The sequence below is a fragment of the Haliotis rubra genome, unplaced genomic scaffold, assembly GCF_003918875.1.
Source record: "Haliotis rubra isolate DU_JTF1 unplaced genomic scaffold, ASM391887v1 Scf267, whole genome shotgun sequence".
Classification (NCBI taxonomy): Eukaryota; Metazoa; Mollusca; class Gastropoda; order Lepetellida; family Haliotidae; genus Haliotis; species Haliotis rubra.
Genome location: NW_025766747.1, coordinates 989,232 through 1,016,670, shown reverse-complemented (window position 1 = coordinate 1,016,670; position 27,439 = coordinate 989,232). Strand labels below are relative to the sequence as shown.

General features: G+C 37.4%; 1 protein-coding gene across 3 annotated transcripts; it reads right to left on the bottom strand.

The window, feature by feature from the left end:
- Window positions 1-264: 264 nt before the first annotated feature.
- On the bottom strand, window positions 265-27,123 carry LOC124280407. 3 transcript variants are annotated; one of them, XM_046716321.1, is made up of 23 exons: window positions 27,045-27,123; window positions 25,195-25,684; window positions 24,525-24,894; window positions 23,305-23,345; window positions 22,791-23,130; window positions 20,664-20,819; window positions 20,482-20,528; window positions 20,089-20,208; window positions 19,784-19,903; window positions 19,040-19,162; window positions 17,916-17,990; window positions 15,878-15,999; window positions 15,653-15,742; window positions 15,357-15,446; window positions 14,866-14,979; window positions 14,553-14,757; window positions 14,207-14,356; window positions 13,980-14,065; window positions 13,787-13,857; window positions 13,242-13,321; window positions 1,871-2,033; window positions 1,227-1,303; window positions 265-1,039 (listed from the first exon to the last, which is right to left on the bottom strand). In XM_046716321.1, exons 2-23 carry the CDS (start codon window positions 25,379-25,381, stop codon window positions 999-1,001), a joined length of 2,868 nt encoding a protein of 955 aa, XP_046572277.1. In that variant the 5' UTR covers window positions 25,382-25,684; window positions 27,045-27,123; the 3' UTR covers window positions 265-998. The 3 variants fall into 3 exon arrangements, with proteins under 3 accessions (XP_046572277.1, XP_046572276.1, XP_046572278.1); XM_046716320.1 differs by having other exon boundaries at window positions 26,991-27,107; XM_046716322.1 differs by lacking the exon at window positions 27,045-27,123 and adding an exon at window positions 26,371-26,978.
- Window positions 27,124-27,439: the final 316 nt, after the last annotated feature.

The following is a 27,439-nucleotide window of genomic DNA, read 5'->3' as shown; positions in this document are numbered from 1 at the left end:
TTTGAAGTTGAACTTTACACATCTACTTGCATTTACCTGCATTTGCATGCGCTTGAGTACTATATATCAAAATTAGGCCAAGTCATCATGATATCTGAATTTAACTTGTTTATTGTATTCAGTTATATCATAGTACAATACAAAGCATGAGATCTGAATTCAAATGTTGGTCACCGTATAAATTTTACTTTCCTGATGATCTTGTCGAGGGGGGGGGGGGCGGTAGGGGGGATATTTTTGAGTGGTAGATCTGGATGTTTCTAATTGTTGGGGAATAGTGGTTGAAATCCTACCAGTTGATGATAAATAGAACGTACACCGGGACCGAGTGACCAGCACTGTCACTGTCACACTCATGCAGAATGGGACAGCCTTGACTGACACCACGAGAAGTCGTGCAATCCGTTCGCTCAGTCAATGATCTCTCCGACTGTGCGTGTCAGCAATCGTTATGGATACAGACATTACTCCGTGTGGAGCGAGGTTACCGACACGTGCTCATGTACATACGTAAGATCCACCTCCGTTGGACTTTTAATTGAATTTATAGATAACGGTTATTATCCCGCTGGGGTGTTGGGGGTGATAAGAGGTGGTGCATCGTATGTTTGCTCAATGCATTAAGAGGGATGCACTTTGGTTGGAGACATATGGAGACATTTGGTCATTTTAATAAATGAAGTTTACAAGAGACTTGTTCAGCAATGAACAATTTATCACATAAGTAATATTTTCCATATCATATTTATCATCCAAAACTTGTATTATAGACATAATCACACTGGTATAAGACAACATGTACAATACAATATTTTTTCCAAAATGCAAATATATATAAAGCTACTGATTTGATAAATGAGCGCTTGCATATAAATACAATGTACATTTGCAAGTGAAATGTGCATTTTGATCGCAGTCTCAAAAGGCACTTTGTTCTTTGTGGAGCATAGGGAATCTGGCAGAATGGCAAAAGATACCAATGAAACCTTGTTCACTATTTATTCTCCTTTCAGCTCACGAAGTTCAGCGTGACTTACAGCTGCAACAATAATGAACAAAGAACGTCAGATACGAATGCTTAAACACATACATGTTCATACAATATGTTGATATCAGAAGACAATAGTTTTGGAATACTTGTGAGTGACGTAAAGATAAAACGTCCTGTAGGCTTTACCTTGACGTTAAACATATAAACGTTAACTCATAGCTAAAGGATGTTTAACCTGATCGTGTGACTGCACAACTAGATCCACCTCCAACTTCTTTCGCAATCATGGGATGTTTAAAGAGGACACGAACGCTGTAACCAAGCAGAGTGAGTTCGTGAGGTTGGTTTTACGCCATCTTTAGCCGTATTCCAGCAATATCACGGCGGGGGACACCAGAAATGGGCTTCACACATTGTACCCATGTGGGGAATCGAACCCGGGTCTTCGGCGTGACGAGCAAACGCTTTAACCACTAGGCTACCCCACCATCCGGGTCGGAAATTACATGAACGTATTTAGAATAAGATCATTTGTAGCATTACCTGGAATGCAAAAGAAGTGGATTTTAACGAACAGAAGAAAGTCAAAAAATGCTGCATTATTTACATATATGTTCTAATGATAAATAGAGGAAGATGCCTAGCTTTGGTGTAACTTTAACAATTTTGGGTCTAACCCGTGCACATATCTCTACAATTCCATGCGTCATGCGTGAACAATGTTTACGTTTACTCAAGGGGTATTCTGCAGGGGTAACAACAACATAATGTTGAGGGGAAATCTTATAACTGTTAACATATAACTTGATCAAGAAGGCATCCATGTTTATTCACAGCCAAACTAAATCTGAAAACAACTTTATAGATGCATGCACTTACCTCCTTCTCTCCATCTGAAGGACACATGACCCCGAGGGCTTCCTGGTGAACTCCTTCTCCAGTTTGTCCCGATGTGAGTCACTGTACAGGTGCCATTTCGCTTTGTCATCTTGCCACTGCCAGACTATATTGGGCCTTTCATCACTTGCGGTTGCATATCCCACTTCAAGATAAATAGAGCGTCTACATAGTGGGCCACATATGAGTGTTAATGGTGTTCAGTCAATGTATATATCAGACAGAAAGAGATTTATGGGACACACATAGGTGTTAATGGTGTTCAGTCAATGTATATATCAGACAGAAAGACATTTATCTTTTGGGACACATATGGGTGTTAATGATGTTCAGTCAATGTATATATCATAGAGAAAGACACTTATCTTTAGGGAGGGATATGGGTTTTAATGGTGTTCAGTCAATGTATACATCAGACAGAAAGACATTTATCTTTTGGGACACATATGGGTGTTAATGGTGTTCAGTCAATGTATACATCAGACAGAAAGAGATTTATCATTTAGGACACATATGGGTGTTAATGGGGTTCAGTCAATGTATATATCATGCAGAAAGAGATTTATCTTTGGGGACACATATGGGTGTTAATGGCGTTCAGACAATGTACATACATCAGACAGAAAGAGATTTATGGGACACATATGGGTGTTTATGGTGTTCAGTCAATGTATCTATCAGACAGAAAGACATTTATCTTTTGGGACACATATGGGTGTTAATGCTGTTCAGTCAATGTATCCATCAGACGGAAAGAGATTTATCTTTGGGACGAATATGGGTTTTAATGGTGTTCAGTCAATGTATACATCAGACAGAAAGAGATTTATCATTTAGGACACATATGGGTGTTAATGGGGTTCAGTCAATGTATATATCATGTAGAAAGAGATTTATCTTTGGGGACACATATGGGTGTTAATGGTGTTCAGTCAATGTATATATCAGACAGAAAGAGATTTATGGCACACATATGGGTGTTAATGGTGTTCAGTCAATGTATCTATCAGACAGAAAGACATTTATCTCTTGGGACACATATGGGTGTTAATGCTGTTCAGTCAATGTATACATCAGACAGAAAGAGATTGAAGGGACACATGTGGGTGTTAATGATGTTCAGTCAATGTATATATCAGACAGATAAAGATTTATCTTTTCGGGCACATATGGGTGTTAATGGTGTTCAGTCAATGTATCTATCAGGCAGAAAGACATTTAACTTTTCGGGCACATATGGGTGTTAATGGTGTTCAGTCAATGTATATATCAGGCAGAATTGGCTTTATCTTTCGGGACGAAATTGGATTTTAATGGTGTTCAGTCACTGTATACATCAGACAGAAAGAGATTTATCTCATGGGACATATATGGTTGTTAATGATGTTCAGTCAATGTATCTGTCATAGAGAAAGACACCTATCTTTAGGGAGGGATATGGTTTTTAATGGTGTTCAGTCCATGTATACATCAGACAGAAAGACATTTATCTTTTGGGACACATATGGGTGTTAATGATGTTCAGTCAATGTATATATCATAGAGAAAGACACCTATCTTTAGGGAGGGATATGGTTTTTAATGGTGTTCAGTCCATGTATACATCAGACGGAAAGAGATTTATCTTTTGGGACACATATGGGTGTTAATGGTGTTCAGTCAATGTATACATCAGACAGAAAGAGATTTATGGGACACATATGGGTGTTAATGGTGTTCAGTCAATGTATACATCAGACAGAAAGTGATTTATGGGACACATATGGGTGTTTAAGGTGTTCAGTCAATGTATATATCAGACAGAAAGACATTTATCTTTTGGGACACATATGGGTGTTAATGATGTTCAGTCAATGTATATATCATAGAGAAAGACACTTATCTTTAGGGAGGGATATGGGTTTTAATGGTGTTCAGTCAATGTATATATCAGACAGAAAGAGATTTATCTTTTGGGACACATATGGGTGTTAATGGTGTTCAGTCAATGTATATATCAGACAGAAAAAGATTTATCTTTTGGGAGTCTATGGGTTTTTAATGGTGTTCAGTCAATGTATATATCAGACAGAAAGACATTTATCTTTTCGGGCACATATGGGTGTTAATGGTGTTCAGTCAATGTATACGTCAGAAAGAAAGAGATTTATCTTTTGGGAAACATATAGGTGAAAAGGGGTTCATTTAATGTATATATCAGACAGAAAGAGATTTATCTTTTGGGAGTCCATGGGCTTTTAATGATGGTCAGTCAATGTATATATCAGACAGAAAGACATTTATCTTTTCGGGCACATATGGGTGTTAATGGTGTTCAGTCAATGTATACATCAGACAGAAAAAGATTTATGGGACACATATGGGTGTTAATGATGTTCAGTCAATGTATACATCAAACAAAAAACGATTTATGGGAAACATATGGGTGTTAATGATGTTCAGTCAATGTATATATCAGAAACAAAGACATTTATCTTTTGGGACACATGTGGGTGTTAATGATGTTCAGTCAATGTATATATCATAGAGAAAGACACCTATCTTTAGGGAGGGATATGGTTTTTAATGGTGTTCAGTCAATGTATACACCAGACAGAAAGAGATTTATCTTTTGGGACACATATGGGTGTTAATGGTGTTCAGTCAATGTATATATCAGACAGAAAAAGATTTATCTTTTGGGAGTCTATGGGTTTTTAATGGTGTTCAGTCAATGTATATATCAGACAGAAAGACATTTATCTTTGGGACACATATGGGTGTTAATGATGTTCAGTCAATGTATATATCAGACAGAAAGACATTTATCTTTTGGGACACATATGGGTGTTAATGATGTTCAGTCAATGTATATATCAGACAGAAAGACATTTATCTTTGGGAGGACATATGGGTGTTAATGGTGTTCAGTCAATGTATACATCAGACAGAAAGAGATTTATCTTTGGGACACATATGGGTGTTAATGGTGTTCAGTCAATGTATACATCAGACAGAAAGAGATTTATTTATGGGACACATATGGGTGTTAATGGTGTTCAGTCAATGTATACATCAGACAGAAAAAGATTTATTTATGGGACACATATGGGTGTTAATGGTGTTCAGTCAATGTATATATCATCAGATTTATGGGAGAAAGACATTTATCTTTCAGGGAAACATTTATCTTTTGGGTGTTAATGATGTTCAGTCAATGTATATATCATAGAGAAAGACACCTATCTTTAGGGAGGGATATGGTTTTTAATGGTGTTCAGTCAATGTATACACCAGACAGAAAGAGATTTATCTTTTGGGACACATATGGGTGTTAATGGTGTTCAGTCAATGTATATATCAGACAGAAAGAGATTTATCTTTTGGGACACATATGGGTTTTAATGGTGTTCAGTCAATGTATATATCAGACAGAAAGACATTTATCTTTTCGGGCACATATGGGTGTTAATGGTGTTCAGTCAATGTATATATCAGACAGATAAAGATTTATTTTTTGGGAGTCTATGGGTTTTTAAGGGTTCTCAGTCAATGTATATATCAGACAGAAAGACATTTATCTTTTCGGGTACATATGGGTGTTAATGGTGTTCAGTCAATGTATATATCAGGCAGAATGGGCTTTATCTTTTGGGACGAAATTGGATTTTAATGGTGTTCAGTCAATGTATACATCAGACAGAAAGAGATTTATCTATTAGGACACATATGGGTGTTAATGATGTTCAGTCAATGTATCTATCATAGAGAAAGACACCTATCTTTAGGGAGGGATATGTTTTTTAATGGTGTTCAGTCAATGTATACATCAGACAGAAAGAGATTTATGGGACACATATGGGTGTTAATGGTGTTCAGTCAATGTATACATCAGACAGAAAGTGATTTATTGGACACATATGGGTGTTTAAGGTGTTCAGTCAATGTATATATCAGACAGAAAGACATTTATCTTTTGGGACACATATGGGTGTTAATGATGTTCAGTCAATGTATATATCATAGAGAAAGACACCTATCTTTAGGGAGGGATATGGTTTTTAATGGTGTTCAGTCAATGTATACATCAGACGGAAAGACATTTATCTTTTGGGACACATATGGGTGTTAATGATGTTCAGTCAATGTATATATCAGAAAGAAAGACATTTATCTTTAGGACACATATGGGTTTTAATGGTGTTCAGTCAATGTATATATCAGACAGAAAGAGATTTATCTTTTGGGGACACATATGGGTGTTAATGGTGTTCAGTCAATGTATACATCAGACAGAAAGAGATTTATCTTTTGGGACACATATGGGTGTTAATGGTGTTCAGTCAATGTATATATCAGACAGAAAGACATTTATCTTTGGGACACATATGGGTGTTAATGATGTTCAGTCAATGTATATATCAGACAGAAAGACATTTATCTTTTTGGGACACATATGGGTGTTAATGGTGTTCAGTCAATGTATATATCAGACAGAAAGAGATTTATCTTTTGGGACACATATGGGTGTTAATGGTGTTCAGTCAATGTATACATCAGACAGAAAAGATTTATCTTTTGGGACACATATGGGTGTTAATGGTGTTCAGTCAATGTATATATCAGACAGAAAAGATTTATCTTTGGGACACATATGGGTGTTAATGGTGTTCAGTCAATGTATACATCAGACAGAAAGAGATTTATCTTTTGGGACACATATGGGTGTTAATGGTGTTCAGTCAATGTATATATCAGACAGAAAGAGATTTATCTTTTGGGACACATATGGGTGTTAATGGTGTTCAGTCAATGTATATATCAGACAGAAAGACATTTATCTTTTGGGACACATATGGGTGTTAATGGTGTTCAGTCAATGTATACATCAGACAGAAAGAGATTTATGGGACACATATGGGTGTTAATGGTGTTCAGTCAATGTATACATCAGACAGAAAGATTTATTTTTGGGACACATATGGGTGTTTAATGGTGTTCAGTCAATGTATACATCAGACAGAAAGAGATTTATCTTTGGGACACATATGGGTGTTAATGGTGTTCAGTCAATGTATCTATCAGACAGAAAGACATTTATCTTTTGGGACACATATGGGTGTTAATGGTGTTCAGTCAATGTATACATCAGACAGAAAGAGATTTATCTTTTGGGACACATATGGGTGTTAATGGTGTTCAGTCAATGTATACTATCAGACAGAAAGACATTTATCTTTGGGACACATATGGGTGTTAATGGTGTTCAGTCAATGTATATATCATAGAGAGAAAAGATTTATCTTTTGGGAGGGATATGGGTTTTAATGGTGTTCAGTCAATGTATACATCAGACAGAAAGAGATTTATCTTTTGGGACACATATGGGTGTTAATGGTGTTCAGTCAATGTATACATCAGACAGACAGAAAAGAGATTTATGGGACACATATGGGTGTTAATGGTGTTCAGTCAATGTATACATCAGACAGAAAGAGATTTATCTTTTGGGACACATATGGGTGTTAATGGTGTTCAGTCAATGTATATATCAGACAGAAAGACATTTATCTTTGGGACACATATGGGTGTTAATGATGTTCAGTCAATGTATATATCATAGAGAAAGACACTTATCTTTTGGGAGGGATATGGGTTTTAATGGTGTTCAGTCAATGTATACATCAGACAGAAAGAGATTTATCTTTTGGGACACATATGGGTGTTAATGGTGTTCAGTCAATGTATATATCAGACAGAAAAAGATTTATCTTTTGGGACACATATGGGTGTTAATGGTGTTCAGTCAATGTATATATCAGACAGAAAGAGATTTATCTTTTGGGACACATATGGGTGTTAATGGTGTTCAGTCAATGTATATATCAGACAGAAAGAGATTTATCTTTTGGGACACATATGGGTGTTAATGGTGTTCAGTCAATGTATATATCAGACAGAAAGACATTTATCTTTGGGACACATATGGGGTGTTAATGGTGTTCAGTCAATGTATATATCAGACAGAAAGAGATTTATCTTTTGGGGGACACATATGGGTGTTAATGGTGTTCAGTCAATGTATACATCAGACAGAAAGAGATTTATCTATTTGGGACACATATGGGTGTTAATGATGTTCAGTCAATGTATCTATCAGAGAGAAAGACATTTATCTTTGGGAGGGATATGGGGTTTAATGGTGTTCAGTCAATGTATATATCAGACAGAAAGAGAGATTTATGGGGGACACATATGGGTGTTAATGGTGTTCAGTCAATGTATACATCAGACAGAAAGAGATTTATTGGACACATATGGGTGTTTATGGTGTTCAGTCAATGTATACATCAGACAGAAAGACATTTATCTTTTGGGACACATATGGGTGTTAATGGTGTTCAGTCAATGTATATATCAGACAGAAAGAGATTTATCTTTTGGGACACATATGGGTGTTAATGGTGTTCAGTCAATGTATACATCAGACAGAAAGAGATTTATCTTTTGGGACACATATGGGTGTTAATGATGTTCAGTCAATGTATCTATCAGAGAGAAAGACATTTATCTTTTCGGGCACATATGGGTGTTAATGGTGTTCAGTCAATGTATATATCAGACAGAAAGAGATTTATCTTTTGGGACACATATGGGTGTTAATGGTGTTCAGTCAATGTATACATCAGACAGAAAAAGATTTATGGGACACATATGGGTGTTAATGGTGTTCAGTCAATGTATACATCAGAAAGAAAGTGATTTATGGGACACATATGGGTGTTTAAGGTGTTCAGTCAATGTATATATCAGACAGAAAGACATTTATCTTTTGGGACACATATGGGTGTTAATGATGTTCAGTCAATGTATATATCAGACAGAAAGACATTTATCTTTTGGGAGGGATATGGGTGTTAATGGTGTTCAGTCAATGTATATATCAGACAGAAAGAGATTTATCTTTTGGGACACATATGGGTGTTAATGGTGTTCAGTCAATGTATACATCAGACAGAAAGAGATTTATCTTTTGGGACACATATGGGTGTTAATGGTGTTCAGTCAATGTATATATCAGACAGAAAGAGATTTATCTTTTGGGACACATATGGGTGTTAATGGTGTTCAGTCAATGTATATATCAGACAGAAAGAGATTTATCTTTGGGACACATATGGGTGTTAATGGTGTTCAGTCAATGTATATATCAGACAGAAAGAGATTTATCTTTTGGGACACATATGGGTGTTAATGGTGTTCAGTCAATGTATATATCAGACAGAAAGACATTTATCTTTTTGGGACACATATGGGTGTTAATGGTGTTCAGTCAATGTATATATCAGACAGAAAAAGATTTATCTTTTTGGGACACATATGGGTGTTAATGGTGTTCAGTCAATGTATACATCAGACAGAAAAGAGATTTATGGGTTGGGACACATATGGGTGTTAATGATGTTCAGTCAATGTATATATCAGACAGAAAGACATTTATCTTTGGGACACATATGGGTGTTAATGGTGTTCAGTCAATGTATATATCAGACAGAAAGACATTTATCTTTTTGGGACACATATGGGTGTTAATGGTGTTCAGTCAATGTATACATCAGACAGAAAGAGATTTATCTTTTTGGGACACATATGGGTGTTAATGGTGTTCAGTCAATGTATACATCAGACAGAAAGAGATTTATCTTTTGGGACACATATGGGTGTTAATGGTGTTCAGTCAATGTATCTATCAGACAGAAAGACATTATATCTTTGGGACACACATATGGGTGTTTAATGGTGTTCAGTCAATGTATATATCAGACAGAAAGAGATTTATCTTTTGGGACACATATGGGTGTTAATGGTGTTCAGTCAATATACAGTCAGACAGAGAGAAAGAGATTTATCTCTTTTGGGACACATATGGGTGTTAATGGTGTTCAGTCAATGTATATATCAGACAGAAAGACATTTATCTTTTGGGACACATATGGGTGTTAATGGTGTTCAGTCAATGTATACATCAGACAGAAAGAGATTTATGGGACACATATGGGTGTTAATGGTGTTCAGTCAATGTATACATCAGACAGAAAGAGATTTATGGGACACATATGGGTGTTAATGGTGTTCAGTCAATGTATATATCAGACAGAAAGACATTTATCTTTTGGGACACATATGGGTGTTAATGGTGTTCAGTCAATGTATATATCAGACAGAAAGAGATTTATCTTTTGGGACACATATGGGTTTTAATGGTGTTCAGTCAATGTATACATCAGACAGAAAGAGATTTATCTTTGGGACACATATGGGTGTTAATGGTGTTCAGTCAATGTATACATCAGACAGAAAGAGATTTATCTTTTGGGACACATATGGGTGTTAATGGTGTTCAGTCAATGTATATATCAGACAGAAAGAGATTTATCTTTTGGGACACATATGGGTGTTAATGATGTTCAGTCAATGTATATATCAGACAGAAAGAGATTTATCTTTTGGGACACATATGGGTGTTAATGGTGTTCAGTCAATGTATATATCAGACAGAAAGAGATTTATCTTTTGGGACACATTGGGTGTTAATGGTGTTCAGTCAATGTATACATCCGACAGAAAAAGATTTATGGGACACATACGGGTGTTAATGGTGTTCAGTCAATGTATACATCAGAAAGAAAGTGATTTATGGGACACATATGGGTGTTTAAGGTGTTCAGTCAATGTAAACATCAGACAGAAAGACATTTATCTCTTGGGACACATATGGGTGTTAATGATGTTCAGTCAATGTATCTGTCATAGAGAAAGACACCTATCTTTAGGGAGGGATATGGGTTTTAATGGTGTTCAGTCAATGTATATATCAGACAGAAAGAGATTTATCTTTTGGGACACATATGGGTCTTAATGGTGTTCAGTCAATGTATACTTTAGACAGAAAGAGATTTATGGGACACATATGGGTGTTTATGGTGTTCAGTCAATGTATCTATCAGACAGAAAGAGATTTATCTTTTGGGACACATATGGGTGTTAATGATGTTCAGTCAATGTATGCATCAGAGGGAAAGAGATTTATCTTTTGGGAAACATATAGGTGAAAAGGGGTTCATTTAATGTATATATCAGACAGAAAGAGATTTATCTTTTGGGACACATATTGGTGTAAATGGTGTTCAGTCAATGTATATATCAGACAGAAAGACATTGATCATTTGGGACACATATGGGTGTTAATGGTTTTCAGTCAATGTATATATCAGACAGAAAAAGATTTATCTTTTGGGAGTCTATGGGTTTTTAATGGTGTTCAGTCAATGTATATATCAGACAGAAAGACATTTATCTCTAGGGAGTCTATGGGTTTTTAATGGTGTTCAGTCAATGTATATATCAGACAGAAAGACATTTATCTTTTGGGGCACATATGGGTGTTAATGGTGTTCAGTCAATGTATACATCAGACAGAAAGAGCTTTATGGGACACATATGGGTGTTAATGGTGTTCAGTCAATGTTTATATCAGACAGAAAGAGATTTATCTTTTGGGACACATATTGGTGTAAATGGTGTTCAGTCAATGTATATATCAGACAGAAAGACATTGATCATTTGGGACACATATGGGTGTTAATGGTTTTCAGTCAATGTATATATCAGACAGAAAAAGATTTATCTTTTGGGAGTCTATGGGTTTTTAATGGTGTTCAGTCAATGTATACATCAGACAGAAAGACATTTATCTCTAGGGAGTCTATGGGTTTTTAATGGTGTTCAGTCAATGTATATATCAGACAGAAAGACATTTATCTTTTGGGGCACATATGGGTGTTAATGGTGTTCAGTCAATGTATACATCAGACAGAAAGAGCTTTATGGGACACATATGGGTGTTAATGGTGTTCAGTCAATGTTTATATCAGACAGAAAGAGATTTATCTTTTGGGACACATATGGCTGTTTATGGTGTTCAGTCAATGTATACGTCAGAAAGAAAGAGATTTATCTTTTGGGAAACATATAGGTGAAAAGGGGTTCATTTAATGTATGTATCAGACAGAAAGAGATTTATCTTTTGGGACACATATTGGTGTAAATGGTGTTCAGTCAATGTATATATCAGACAGAAAGACATTGATCATTTGGGACACATATGGGTGTTATTGGTTTTCAGTCAATGTATACATCAGAAAGAAAGAGATTTATCTTTTTAGTCACATATGGGTGTTAATGTTGTTCAGTCATATGTATATCAAACAGAAAGAGATTCATCTTCTTGGACACATATGGGTGTTAATGGTGTTCAGTCAATGTATATATCAGACAGAAAAGGATTTATCTTTTTGGTGTTCAGTCAATGTATATATCATAGAGAAAGAGATTTATCTTTTGGGACACATATGGGTGTTAATGGTGTTCAGTCAATGTATATATCAGACAGAAAGAGATTTATCTTTTGGGACACATATGGGTGTTAATGGTGTTCAGTCAATGTATATATCAGACAGAAAAAGATTTATCTTTTGGGACACATATGGGTGTTAATGGTGTTTCAGTCAATGTATATATGATTTATCTTTGGGGACACATATGGGTGTTAATGGTGTTCAGTCAATGTATCTATCAGACAGAAAGACATTTATCTTTTGGGACACATATGTGTGTTAATGGTGTTCAGTCAATGTATATATCAGACAGAAAAAGATTTATCTTTTGGGATATGGGTTTTTATGGTTTTCAGGGTGTTAATGGTGTTCAGTCAATGGGTGTATATATCAGACATCAGAAAGACATTTATCTTTTGGGACACATATGGGTGTTAATGGTGTTCAGTCAATGTATATATCAGACAGAAAAAGATTTATCTTTTGGGACACATATGGGTGTTAATGGTGTTCAGTCAATGTATATATCAGACAGAAAAGATTTATCTTTTGGGACACATATGGGTTTTAATGGTGTTCAGTCAATGTATATATCAGACAGAAAGAGATTTATCTTTTGGGACACATATGGGTGTTAATGGTGTTCAGTCAATGTTTACATCAGACAGAAAGAGGTTTATCTTTTTGGACTCATATGGGTGTTAATGGTGTTCAGTCAATGTTTACATCAGACAGAAAGAGGTTTATCTTTTAAGACACATATGGGTGTTAATGGTGTTCAGTCAATGTTTACATCAGACAGAAAGAGATTTATCTTTTGGGGCCAATATGGGTGTTAATGGTGTTCAGTCAATGTATCTATCAGACAGAAAGATATTAATCTTATAGGACAGATATAGTTGTTAATCTTATGCAGTCAATGTGATTTCCAGTGTTGTTCAATGTGCGATACAATGCTCTAGGGGTCATTTCATTACCATCTGCGATGCTTGCTCTGTCTCTACTTGTAGTAACATCTTGGGAACTGCTTCGTACTTTCATAAAGTCGTTCGGTTCACTGTACAAAGATAGATGTATAGGCACAATTGTTAGATTATCAGCATTCACATTTTTATGTATATTGTCGACCACACACGTGTCTAATGTATGTTATACCACTAGGGTATGTTATGTCCATTGTTCTGGCAGGTTGATTTTCTGTGAATCAACCTTCTATCTGCACGTGCAGAGGTTGATATGTGGATAACAACCTTGGCGGTGCAGGAAACGCACGTGCAACAAGCAATGTACGAGTCCATTCGGCGCCCACGTGGTATAAGTAGGTTAGCATACACACACACACACACACACACACACACACACACACACACCCTCCCCTCTGCGGGTGATATGGATTCAACGCTCTCGCCCGACGGCTCGAGCGTTGAAATCCATATCACCCTTGAGAAGGGTGCTAACGTATACATACACAGTTTCTTACACTGCTGCGTTTATTCTCTGACAGAGACGTTGAAGCACATACCAGACAGCAACGTCCATTTTCCCGTCCAATCCATATTTGTAAGCTTCCAGATTTCCATTTTGCCATTTTACCTGCAAATTAAAAACATTTCAATGGTAACAGTGTAAAAGGGGTCACGCAATGCAGATATTGGATGGACAATTCACCAATACAAATGCGTGATCTTATCTTCAAATATTGCCTTGTCCCATACCTTCACAACACCATCCTCACGTTTTCTAATGACAACTCCGCTGCTCCCTTCTCCACCATCTTGATCTCCGTAGGACCAGTTCACTCCTACACGGGAACAGAACAAGGACAACCTAACACGTGGCTGTACAGAGGAAATTCATTGAAGTATCCCAACGATAAATATACATCTAAATGATAGTTCTACAACAATGACTGTCACTTAATGATTGTAAAAGCATGTCAAACCTCGTTTGACCCTGACTCCGATTTCTATGAATTCATCCTGCAGCAAGAAGCGTGGCTGGTCCTCTACTTCGACGACGTCCATTTTCCCATCATGGCCATAACTGTACCGGCAGCAGACGCCGTTGACGTCCCACAACACCCATAGCATATCTGCATTAAGTAATGGCGGTCGTAAGTAGGATGCCGTGATTTGAGGCTAATGCTTCTTCAAAATTTATGAGAGGTGTCGTTTTTAAATAATACAATCGGACGATTTATGATGAATATTTATTGTTGAGTTTCTGATAATGCTTTGATTTAGCTTTGGATTGTAAAAGATCATGGTCTTGAATAAATATGTTCTTACATCTGTCATTCGCGTGATTGACGATAGTCCCGGGTCCTTCACAGTCTTGGTTTTCATGCTGCCAATCAAGACCTCGGACAACTCGAGTACCAAGGGGAGGCAACTCACTCACTTCATGTACATTATGGAAGTCGGTAGGCTTTTCATCCGGATCTGGTACTTCGAAAAAGTCGAGTTTTTGTTGAACGCCTTGGATAACAAGATCCTGAAAGAGAAAAGATAAAGTTGTAATATTTAATATCGTACTAGTGAACCCAGGAAAATTATTATCTTACACTTGTCATATCTATAAACCTTTCATATTAACCCTTACCCTATCTTCTTCGTCCATGTCTCCAGTCAGAGCTCCGACAACCTGTTGAATTGTCTCTGGCGTTTCTTCGAACTTGCTGTTTTTCATATGGATGTAGATTTTACCTATGCTGTCCTGAAAAAAGATATGCACATTGTTTTAGAAACTTGCAATATACTGAACACACCGTCACTGCCAATATATTGTGAACACAGAGACCTAAATGCATCAAGATTAAACAGTATCAGAAGTGACCTAATAAAACAAGTCGACTGCGTCAAAACGTGAGCCCATTATGACGTAACTCAGAAGGTGTTCAATTTCGCAGGATGAATTACTATCGGCCCATTTGAGTTTTAGTATTTCAGAAAAGACAGTTTGTCATCAGGGAGTGAAAGACACACATCCTAAATTAAAAACACGCAAGAGTGGAGGCGCTTATACGAATGAAGTATTTCATAGAAATAATGCATTTGCATAGAAAATGTCTAACTTTTGTGTTAATTCCTTACCTGTAGCATGTAATGCTTGCAGAGACTTTCAATGTTCTTGCATGCCACAAATGTCCTATCGACAGGTTTTGACAACGCACTTAGGAAATGCTACAAACAGATCAGACGGCAGCATAAGTCCTAAGACTATTTTGACACAGATCGTATTTCAAAATGTATGCTTTGAATAGGAGAATATCAGAAAATATAGTCGTAAGAAAATATCTACGAGCCTTGCTCATAAAAGTATAATTGAGCTTTAACAATGTTAGAAAAATGTATTAAACTAAGAACTAAACCAGCGTTGAGTTACATACTCGGTCAGCGTTCCCTACTGCAACCCAAACCACTGGATCCGTTTCACGGGAACTAATGATATCGTTCAACTGTAGTATCTGAATCCGGGTCTGCAAAACAGAGATAACAACAGCTTAATGATGTTGAAGTGGGTGAGTGAGGGACTCTTCAACAATCAAGTTTAGTCAGATGTTCGAAAATATTTTCAGGGTTGAGGAGTAAGTGAAGGGAAGTGTTTCACCAACGTTTTGATTCACTTCCGTAAGGTCAGACCCTTCAACAACAGAGTCATCTGTGGCATATCCGTCAGTCAGGAAGATAATTCTTGGCTTGAGGTTGTGGACACCACCTATGCTTAGTGTTCCTCCTGTGCACAGTAACGAATTCAGCATTAACTTCAAATTCATATTACACAGGTATGACATTATAGGCAACTCTAAACAACTTTTTTCTACTCCACGTAAGCTATGTATTGGAAGCACATACTTTGACTAAGAAATAGTCTACAATACTATGTATAGGTAGTATACTGGGACTCTCTATTATCGCGGCACGCGAAAACATCGGGAAAGCAGAAACACCACGCCCCGCATCAGCTGTTTACAGATGCAAATTACGTAAAATATATTCATCGATCTTGAAAAAGTCATTTATTTAATTGGATTGGTTTAATCGTAGAAATATTAAAGCATTCACCTTTTCAGTAAGTTCTGTAACATTTTGAAACTATTATGACCCCAGCTGCCATTACATCTAGCATGAATCAAACGTTACTTCGTCAAGAGTAATCCTGTGACAACTTTAAGGTCATTTGCATATTTTCCATGCTAAAAATATAACAGGCAGTGACGTATTATGCAACTTCACTCTACACACGGCAGCAACTTGTATAGTACGTTTTAAGGCGGAAAAAAATAATTTCTAACGTTATTGTTACCTTGTAGCCAAATGAATAGAAGTTTCACATGTTTGGGTTAAAAACATGACGATATTACTAATGTGAATGAAATTCCTAATATTTTTTAATGATCAAACTATTTAGATTTGTTACTTGTCTTAGTAAACGTTTCACAGTGTCATCTGCTTGTACCGCCTGCCATACTAAGAAACGGTCTACGAAGCTATGTATTGGAAGCACATACTGATACTAAGGAATAGTCTACAAAACCATGTATTGGTAGCACATGTTGATACTAAGAAATGGTCTATAAAACTATGTATTGGTAGCGCATACTGATACTAAGGAATAGTGTACAAACTATGTATTGGTAGTACATACTGATACTAAGGAATAGTATACAAAACTATGTATTGGTAGCGCATACTGATACAAAGGAATAGTCCACAAAACTATGTATTGGTAGCACATATTGACACCAAGGAATAGTCAACAAAACTATGTATTGGTAGCACATATTGATACTAAGGAAAAGTCTGCAAAACTATGTATTGGAAGCACATACTGATACTAAGGAATAGTCTACAAAACTATGTATTGGTAGCACATCCTGATACTAAGGAGTAGTCTACAAAACTATCTATTGGTAGCACATGTTGATACTAAGGAGTAGTCTACAAAACTATTTATTGGTAGTACAGGTTGATACTAAGGAATAGTCTACAAAACTATCTATTGGTAGTACATGTTGATACTAAGGAATAGTCTACAAAACTATGTATTTGTAGCGCATACCGATACTAAGGAATAGTCTACAAAACGATGTATTTGTAGCACATCCTGATACTAAGGAATAGTCTACAAAACTTTGTATTGGTAGCACATATTGACACTAAGGAATAGTCTACAAAACTATGTATTGGTAGCACATATTGATACTAAGGAATAGTCTACACAACTATATATTGGTAGTACATACAGATGCTAAGGAATAGTCTACAAAACTATGTATTGGAAGCACATACTGATACTGAGAAATAGTCTACAAAACTATGTATTGGAAGTACATACTGATACTAAGGAATAGTCTACAAAACTATGTATTGGAAGTACATACTGATACTAAGGAATAGTCTACAAAACTTTGTATTGGTACCAAATCCTGATACTAACAAATGGTCTACAAAACTATGTATAGGTAGCACAAGCTGATACTAAGATATGTCTTTTAATGAACTGAGTTCCCCTGCATGCATATATGAACATCTCGTCTTGAATTTTCCTTTCCAAGTTGGGTTTTATTTGAAAAAAGTCACCATGGTTTTGATAAACATGTTTCACGGATGAATTGTCTAAAACGTGGCATTACATATACGTATACGTACCTTTCTCTTTAATAGCAGCAATGCAAACCACCAAAGCTTCGAAAATAGGACTTCTTCCTCCCATGAAGAGGTCATCTGGAAATGAAGGCTGAATGCAATGATGCCGTTGTGGCTTCAAAAGTGATTTGTGATCATATTTCATTGCTAATTGCTAATCACTATAGTGTGTTATAATGTGTTGTTAGTATCGATTTTATCATGTTTGGTAATGACTGTTTAAATAATGTCTCACTGGATAATTCAGTGGGAAACCAAACCAAAACAAATGTTAATAAACTGTGTAGATGCAATTAACCTTTGAATCAGGAACTGACAATATCTCAGTATCAATGCAAATTACTGCATAGTAAACACATGTATGGAAGTAGAGAAACATCTTGATTGCGTCTTCAATACTAGCCTATGCGGTATATCAAGGTTGAAAATAATGGTCTGCACCGAGTAAGATGAGAGATAACAGAGGCACGCGTCTGACAACTTTATTTAATTGAACAGCTTCCAGAAGTTCATTACTATGCCCGATGAGCCTAAATGAAGCCATTTTCTAAACTCTGATGACAGTCTTCTGACTCTTAGCAGACGCAAGTGTTATACTATTACAAGTTGACACACTTTCACGAATACATATTTTACCACTTTTCTTGTTTACGATCATATCTGATAATAGTTTTTGCTAACAGTTGCAATAAAATACAATAATGTGTCATTAGATGTTCGCCAAATGGTTGTAACAATGGTGTATTCTGTAGTATTGAGAATCGGCAAATAATATCTCGACCAAGGACAGTTTGAAGGACAGCCGACCAAGTTGTTTAGATGTCATCTGTCTATGTTGTTGTGTAGAGTTGCGTCTCTCAACTGAAAGGATCTAAAGAGCATGGGTTGGTGCTACAGACTGATCCCATTACGATCCTAAATCTCCGCAATAATTGTCCAATATTTCACAATTTAGGTAAACTCCTACAACCTTGGCCCATTCCTGCTATTAAGGTATTACTTGACCGCCTATTGAGCTATATCCAGCTATTATTTCCCTACTCTTAACTATTATTTTCCTGCTACTAAGATGACCTATATATATATGTGTTATGCCTGACTAACCGCTCACACATCTCATTCCTTACCGATTGCGTCTCTAATAGCGGTGTAGTCATTGGTCAGTTGTCTGACCACCCTGGCACCTCCTCCCATTACGACCAAGGCCAGATTCTCCTCCAATCCGTGCTTCTCCGCCATCGCCTCTATACCTAAAGCCATGTTATGGAAATTTGGCACGACAGTAAGTTTTTGGTAGCAGTAGGTAGCATGAGTGATTAAGAATAACATATATTGATGATATACAGTACTGTTGTTGGTTGAACTCATTAAGGACAGCTGCAGGAATACCTCATACTGAGCATGTAAAGTCTTCTAGGTTCTAGGCAAATACGTGTGTGTGTATGTGTTATTATCTTACGTTGCCATGGGGATTACAAATGTCAGAGGGGTACAAGTCTTATGTAAACTGTCATTTGCCAGATGTCTATGTTATGGAAACCGAATTGGCTCAGCGGATTAGATGGCAAACTTTGTGTACTGGCGATTGGGTGCCTCTGAGAGTGTGGGTTCGAATCTCTGATCAGTAGTTCACTGAGAAAATGGGTCGGTGGGGTAGCATTCGCTCGTGACATGTTCGATTCCATGTTCGATGGGTACAATGTGTGAAGCCATTTCGGGTGTCGCCCGCCGTGATATTGGTGGAATATTGCTTAAAGCGACGTGAAATCAAACTCACTCTCTCACTCACTGAGAAAGTGTAATTCTCAATATAGCATATGCCACATTTGCCTATATCACCACTGACAACCATATACAACATAATTACTGACCATCTACAAACTTGTGTGCTGCTTGCTTCACTTCCTCAAACCCTTCTTGTCCCAAGCTCTCAGAAACGTCCAAACACAACACGCTGTCCTGTGCCTTAGCTTTAGGTGGCTTTGGGTCTTCTGAAAATGTGAGAATGTGTAGTTTCATAGCCAAGTCCATACACACACACATACATACACACACACATACATACACACACACATATACATACATATATATTTCAAAAGAAACGTATTCATATGTATATTAAAGATGCAAAAACTAATGAATACTGACTTATCCCAGTCAAGGTATGATAGCTTACCTTGTTCTAATGCAACAGCAACAGAAATTGCTAGACGGTTGACTCTGGGGTTATGTTGATCCTGCCCTGCGCTATAGACCTGCAGGTTGTTTAACAACATTTCTGCGCGTTCATAGTTCTCTGAAAGGGATTTGTATTGCTTAGTAAATACACAGATTATATGTTGTGTTAGATATCGGAACGGCATCACGTATTGTGCGAGTGTTGTGTTGTAGTAATGTCGATAAAACAATTACAGGATTACAAGCAAACTTTGGACAATCGAGTAAGCAAATTTAGACATGTACAAAAGTAAAAGTAAAAATAGATGTCGTATTTCCAAACCTATGTATGTAAATTGCATGTAACTATTTCAAATGGCTGATATCGAGATTTTAAAAAGTAAACGATTACTTGCTATTGCCTGATCAAGTCTGTTCTGTTGTCGTGTGTGTTCCGGGCTGAAAAAGGCATAGCCAACATCAAATATGATTGATAGCTATCATTTTAAAATAAAACGTGAAAGAGGGGTAAAATCTAAAACACCATTCTTAGATCGGTGATCCCAGAGCTCACATTCAGATTGGAGTACATACATTTCCCTTAAAGATTCTTTTCCGGTGATGTCCTCTTTTCGTTGTATTTTATCTCTTTGATCCAGTGGTTTGGATTCAGCATGTGATGGTTCCGTTTGGTCATGTTGGTCTGAAACTTCCGTCATCAAATTTGTTTTACCACAGGACACCCTTGATCTGATAGAAATAGAAAGGATCGGAAATCATCCTGTGAAAGTAAGCAAATACAAGCGGACATCGTGAAATCGTCATGCTCAATGTCAACGTATAGTTGGTCCTGCTCTCAGTTTGACTTTCTGATATTAATACCCGGTTCAGGTCACAATGCAGATATGCGTGTCAAAATTCGTTTGTCGGAATCTTCCTATGGTTTGTATTCCTAATTATACATTTGTTTCATAAGCATCAGTATGGTCTCAACCTCTGGGATTTCAGATATCGAAAATTGTTATATATTGACGCCAGTTCGCACACCTAATTATGAAAACTGATACCCATTATCGAGTGGGTTGACTGAATGGCGTTTACCTCTACTGTTCGCATACTAACACCATGCCACCATCATCTGTTGTACTTCACCTCAAGTGATCCTTTCTAAACATTTGTTGATGGTTTGGTGTATATCTTTGTCATACTAGCCCCATGCCACATTATCTGTTGTACTTCACCTCTAGTGATCCTTTATAAACACTCCTAGACGATTTGGTGTATATCTAGGTTATACTACCCCATGTCACCATCCTCTGTTGTACTTCACCTCTAGTGATCCTTTATAAACACTCCTAGACGATTTGGTGTATATCTATGTTATACTACTCCATGTCACCATCCTCTGTTGTACTTCACCTCTAGTGATCCTTTATAAACACTCCTAGACGATTTGGTGTATATCTATGTTATACTACTCCATGTCACAATCCCCTGTTGTACTTCACCTCTAGTGATCCTTTATAAACACTCCTAGACGATTTGGTGTATATCTAGGTTATACTACCCATGCCACCATCATCTGTTGTACTCCACCTCTAGTGATCCTTTCTAAACATTTGTTGATGGTTTGGTGTATATCTTTGTCATACTAACCCCATGCCACATTATCTGTTATACTCCACCTCTAGTGATCCTTTATAAACACTCCTAGACGATTTGGTGTATATCTAGGTTATACTACCCCATGTCACCATCCTCTGTTGTACTTCACCTCTAGTAATCCCTTTATAAACACTCTTAGACGATTTGGTGTATATCTAGGTTATACTACCCATGCCACCATCATCTGTTGTACTTCACCTCTAGTGATCCTTTCTAAACATTTGTTGATGGTTTGGTGTATATCTTTGTCATACTAACCCCATGCCACATTATCTGTTATACTCCACCTCTAGTGATCCTTTATAAACACTCCTAGACGATTTGGTGTATATCTAGGTTATACTACCCCATGTCACCATCCTCTGTTGTACTTCACCTCTAGTAATCCCTTATAAACACTCTTAGACGATTTGGTGTATATCTAGGTTATACTACCCATGTCGCCATGATCTGTTGTACTCCACCTCTAGTGATCCTTTCTAAACATTTGTTGATGGTTTGGTGTATATCTTTGTCATACTAACCCCATGCCACATTATCTGTTATACTCCACCTCTAGTGATCCTTTATAAACACTCCTAGACGATTTGGTGTATATCTAGGTTATACTACCCCATGTCACCATCCTCTGTTGTACTTCACCTCTAGTAATCCCTTATAAACACTCTTAGACGATTTGGTGTATATCTAGGTTATACTACCCATGTCGCCATCATCTGTTGTACTCCACCTCTAGTGATCCTTTCTAAACATTGGTTGATGGTTTGGTGTATATCTTTGTCATACTAGCCCCATGCCACATTATCTGTTATACTCCACCTCTAGTGATCCTTTATAAACACTCCTAGACGATTTGGTGTATATCTAGGTTATACTACCCCATGTCACCATCCTCTGTTGTACTTCACCTCTAGTAATCCTTTATAAACACTCTTAGACGATTTGGTGTATATCTAGGTTATACTACCCATGTCGCCATCATCTGTTGTACTCCACCTCTAGTGATCCTTTCTAAACACTGGTTGATGGTTTGGTGTAGACATTTGTCATACTAACCCCATGACACCATCTTCTGCTGCACGTGTGTCAACGAAAGGCCCAGGCGCAGATAAGGTTGCTGGTGCCACAGGTATATCTGGTACTGGAACTATAGAAGTATCTAGACTGTACTTCTCCGGTAGTATAATGGTCGTCAGCTGTTCTTCTGTCTGACTCATTGGTGTGAACTTCGACGCGTGAGTTTCGCTGAGGACCTTGTCCGACATTTTCTGCAGTATGTTCTTCATTTCAGACACTGCCTCTCGAAGCTGCTTCAGTTCCATCTCAATACCGTCAATCCTGCTACTCGGTATGTGTGACTCGCTTCTGTCATCCGATGGATAATTCCCACTGGGTTCTTTAACAGAAGTATGCATGTGGAACAAAATCGATATCTAGTACCCCAAATTCGAAACATGTATTCTACATATATATACACTTATATTTTATATAAGAGTGCCCATATTTTTCAAATTGGAAACATATTTAACAAAAGTGCCGTGATTTGAGGAAGTCACCAAAAATTCCTTACCCTCAACCGAACTTTGAATCCATTGTCGTGACCCGACATCCCTTGAAAATCAAAGAACATAGTTGACACAGATCACACCCTGTTGTAAGTGTCTAGGGACATGTCTGGATTGCTGCCGTAGAGCACCGAACGCTCGGGATGTATATAGTTAACTGTACATGCATATTGTTCCCCAAGCCTTCTGTTTGAAAGTCCAAAGTCCCGAGGTCTTGCATCAGTTGCTAATACTACCGATTAATTTAACCTTATAAGTAAAACTGACAATCTTAATGATAATGATTGATATATTTTACGAACTGAATATGCACATAGTTTAAAAGGAATTGTCTTTTCATTTAATGTGTTAATGCCGTTTTATGGACAAAACAATGATGTATAACGATAGACCAGGTGTCCATTTGTAACAAACGTTTAACGATTTATTCATTGTTGATAATAAAATCAATTTATATTCGAAAGAAAAGATTGTGATGACATGATAGCTAACCGTAACTTTATTTCTATTCTACAAGAATGATAAAAAATATATTTGAGCCATGACACATCTTCCTTTGGACAAACCTTACATCAATATTTTGATATCTTCTTGGATCGATCCTTGTATATTTATGAGGAGCAATAGCCAAATAGACAAATCCTATCCTAAAACATATATTTGTGTTATGAAATATTCTTCTTTACGTACGTTAATTTGATGCCAAAACAGGTGCGATACACATTCAAACCATTAATTGTTCCGGCGAGGAGATAACTCACAACCGTAACTACGGACATCATCGAGTTTCCTGCACTACAGTTCAGCCTTAGTTAACGTTGCCGCTAAATACCCTCCCAGAGTTAAGGTTGACCAAAGGTAGCTTTGTGCAACGGACGTAACGTTTTGTTAAGATTACATTAAGGTTAACCATAGTCGCTCAATCCAACCTCAGCAAAGGTTGTTTTGTACAACGGTCCCCTTGAAGTCGACAATAACGTATCCAGTTTACTTCATGCAATAAAAAAGGAAACGTGTTGTGCCTACCTTGTCAGAAAAGCAATGCAAAAGGACACACAGTATATGCGTAATTGAACGTTGGAATTGGCTACAGAACAGGTTATATCCCTTAATTTCCATGCACGTATAGATTTAATACATGCAGCGGAACGCGTTTGCAAATTGTACTGATTTCTGTTGAACATTGCTATCATACAATATAAAGAAAGGGGTAAAGATTTCTTACCTTTCAGCAGACAGAGCAAACTTAACCTCCCTGTTGCCAATATTTCCGATGAGTTGCTGGAAGATCTTGTTTATCTCGTGTTTCTTCTCGATCATCTTATCTGCATCATTTCTGTTTCTGTGCATGAACACAAATATCAAACTTCCACCAAGTAAAGCTGACAGCAGGGCGTCGTGCTCTTGATATATTCGTTCGATGATCTCTCGGCGGAGAGGATCAAATATGTCTTTGGAGATCTCCTGCAGAATCGCACTCTTACATCCCTTGAAAACTGACAATACATTCACCTTCCACTTCGTGATGCAGGCTTGGGAGACGTCTATGTTTCCTTTCCAATTCAGCCGTAGCAGTGGTTGTTCCGACCCTGAAACTGATATTGACATTTGGGGGGGTGAAGGTGTCATTGTTCCCTTCTTAGAATGTCGATGAGATACATTTACACATAGCGAGGTACGACATTTGGCTGGAAATTGTCATCCTGATAGCGTGGTTCACAGTAGTAGATTCACCACACATACATACAATTATGACTTCCTACTGTGTTGATAGGTTTTGAACGCTAATACCTCCCTTGTATAAGCACACTACCGTTACCCTCTACATACACAAATGATAAATCATTAATGAGCCAATTCAAAATATAATCATTAATATGGAAAATGTAACTCACACGTCAGACTTCCACCTTTGTCTTTGATGGCGTCCAAGAAGTCCCGGGTGACGTTGATGGTGTAGGCTGTACAAATGTTTCCCATTTGGAGAATGGAATGTGTTGACGTTGATATGATATTATGGTCCGTGTAGTTAGTATACGTCACGTCGGTGTTGCTGGCTTTATGTGATACCTTCTTTGCCATTTTGATTGTATATATACCAAGTAATGTAACAATAATTCACTTCCGGTCACTCGTTATCAGGTATGAGAGGTATGGTTATGACACGTAACATATGGTATATTTGGGATTACACTTTCTCAGTAAAGTACAGATTTTGTACATTTGTTGGGTAGAGTCCCATCCGGGATTCGAACCCACACCCTCAGAGTCAGGCACCTAATCGCCAGCACACAAAGTCAGCCGCCTCACCCGCTCATGCGTGAATACTGTAGGGATCAGGTAGGAAGCAGCAGTTTATCTGTTACGCATTTTCTCCATGGTCATCTAAATTATTACAAGTCAAATATTTTATTTCATATATAAATCATATTTAAATGTGTTTATTTGACAAACACATGGTGTAAATAATCAAGACTTAAGCAGACAAACCAGTGATTGATATTGTGATCAACGTCTCGGGGACGATGATATTCTGTCCACCATATCGCCATGACATCTATCCATTCTATCGATTGTCGCGACATGGATTGCTGATGATCTAACTTCACCCGGGGTCTGGTTGACACGGCATTCAAGTGGACTGACGAGCGGTGTTTCGCGTCACACCGGCTACAGATAGTGGTTGATCAGTCACTGTGCCTGGTGTTCGGCATTAAGTGCTCAAAACAAGGACTGCTATACTGTGTCTGACTAATGGTAGTTCGTTCTTAAATCCCATTTATCAGCTGATATTGACCTTGTCTAACCCCAAAGGATTTCTACTGACTGTAACCCATGTGGATCCGGGTTAGAATCGATCTTCAGTAACTAATGCTTGTCGTATGAGGCGGCAAACGGGATCGGGTTGTCAGGCTCTCTGACCTGGTTGACACATGCCATCGTATGGAAATTGCGTAGATTGATGCTCATTCTGTTGATGACTGGATTGTCTGGTCCAGTATCGATTATTTACAGTTGTAAAACTAAATTCACTCACACACTCTACTGACTGTGGCAAACAGTTAACTTACTAACTGCATGCACATGTAGGTTAGTGACGATTGTTATAATCCCAGTTATACCAAGGACAGAAAACACAGAGTTATAACAGGTGTATCAGGAAGCAAATAACAGATTGTCACGTGAGAGGTTACACGGCTAAAAGGCTATAACCCTACATGTATTGTACAAGTAATGTCGCTGTAGATTTTAATATATGTGTATATTTGTGTGTGTACGTGCGCGTGTGTGTGCGTGTGTTTGTGTTGTATCAGCTTACACAATAGTGCTCTGTAAACGGTATTGAGAGGAGAACAGATCTTCCTTTTAAATGTGCCAATATACGAAATGACAAATATTTTCGTGGGACATCGGGTGACTAGTCTTTGTTTAGATAGGACGCGTGATGTCCTTATTAAATACAGATTGACAACATTATGTTTCAAGTAGATATTCGGTCATATCGTTCACTTTTACTTCCTGGTTATGTATATCAAAACCACCCAATACACATTCATGTATGAAAATTAGATCCTCATAAGTATCTAATAAATATGATCAGTATCATAAAAACGAATTAAACAAAGCACTAACTAGCTGCTTGTGGCTATGGCTACTTTTCGTTTGAACAACAGATTTGGACATCTCTCACCTCCTCAATATGTCACTGATGATGTTAATATGGGTCGTTATATTCCAGTCTCACCTCGTTGTTAAGCAGGACATAATATTCTCCCATACAACATCCTGGAGTGTAAATAGAAATAAACAAGTGGAAAACGATACTACATTCCTCTTGGGAAACCCTTGACTAAAAATAGATAGTTAAGTTGGATCTATATATAGATGCGATAACGTATTGGCGGGAGTGGAATACCTGTTGACTCAATGAGAGAGAGAGAGAGAGAGAGAGAGAGAGAGAGAGAGAGAGAGAGAGAGAGAGAGAGAGAGAGAGAGAGAGAGAGAGAGAGAGAGAGAGAGAGAGAGAGAGAGAGAGAGAGAGAGAGAGAGAGAGAGAGAGAGAGAGAGAGAGAGAATTTACATTTTGCTTTTCTTCATTTACCATAATGATTTATTAATAAAGGTTATCATCACACTTCC

What these genes read in the sequence shown, in the direction of transcription:
- LOC124280407 (XM_046716321.1), bottom strand. Translation starts at nt 25,381, where the DNA reads ATGGCAAAGAAGGTATCACATAAAGCCAGCAACACCGACGTGACGTAT. An exon ending in CAGAGCAAGCATCGCAGATG is followed by an intron (nt 2,034 to 13,241) that starts GTAATGAAATGA and finishes TTTATCTTGAAG; the next exon opens with TGGGATATGCAACCGCAAGT. An exon ending in CTTCAGATGGAGAGAAGGAG is followed by an intron (nt 1,304 to 1,870) that starts GTAAGTGCATGC and finishes GCTTGGTTACAG; the next exon opens with CGTTCGTGTCCTCTTTAAAC.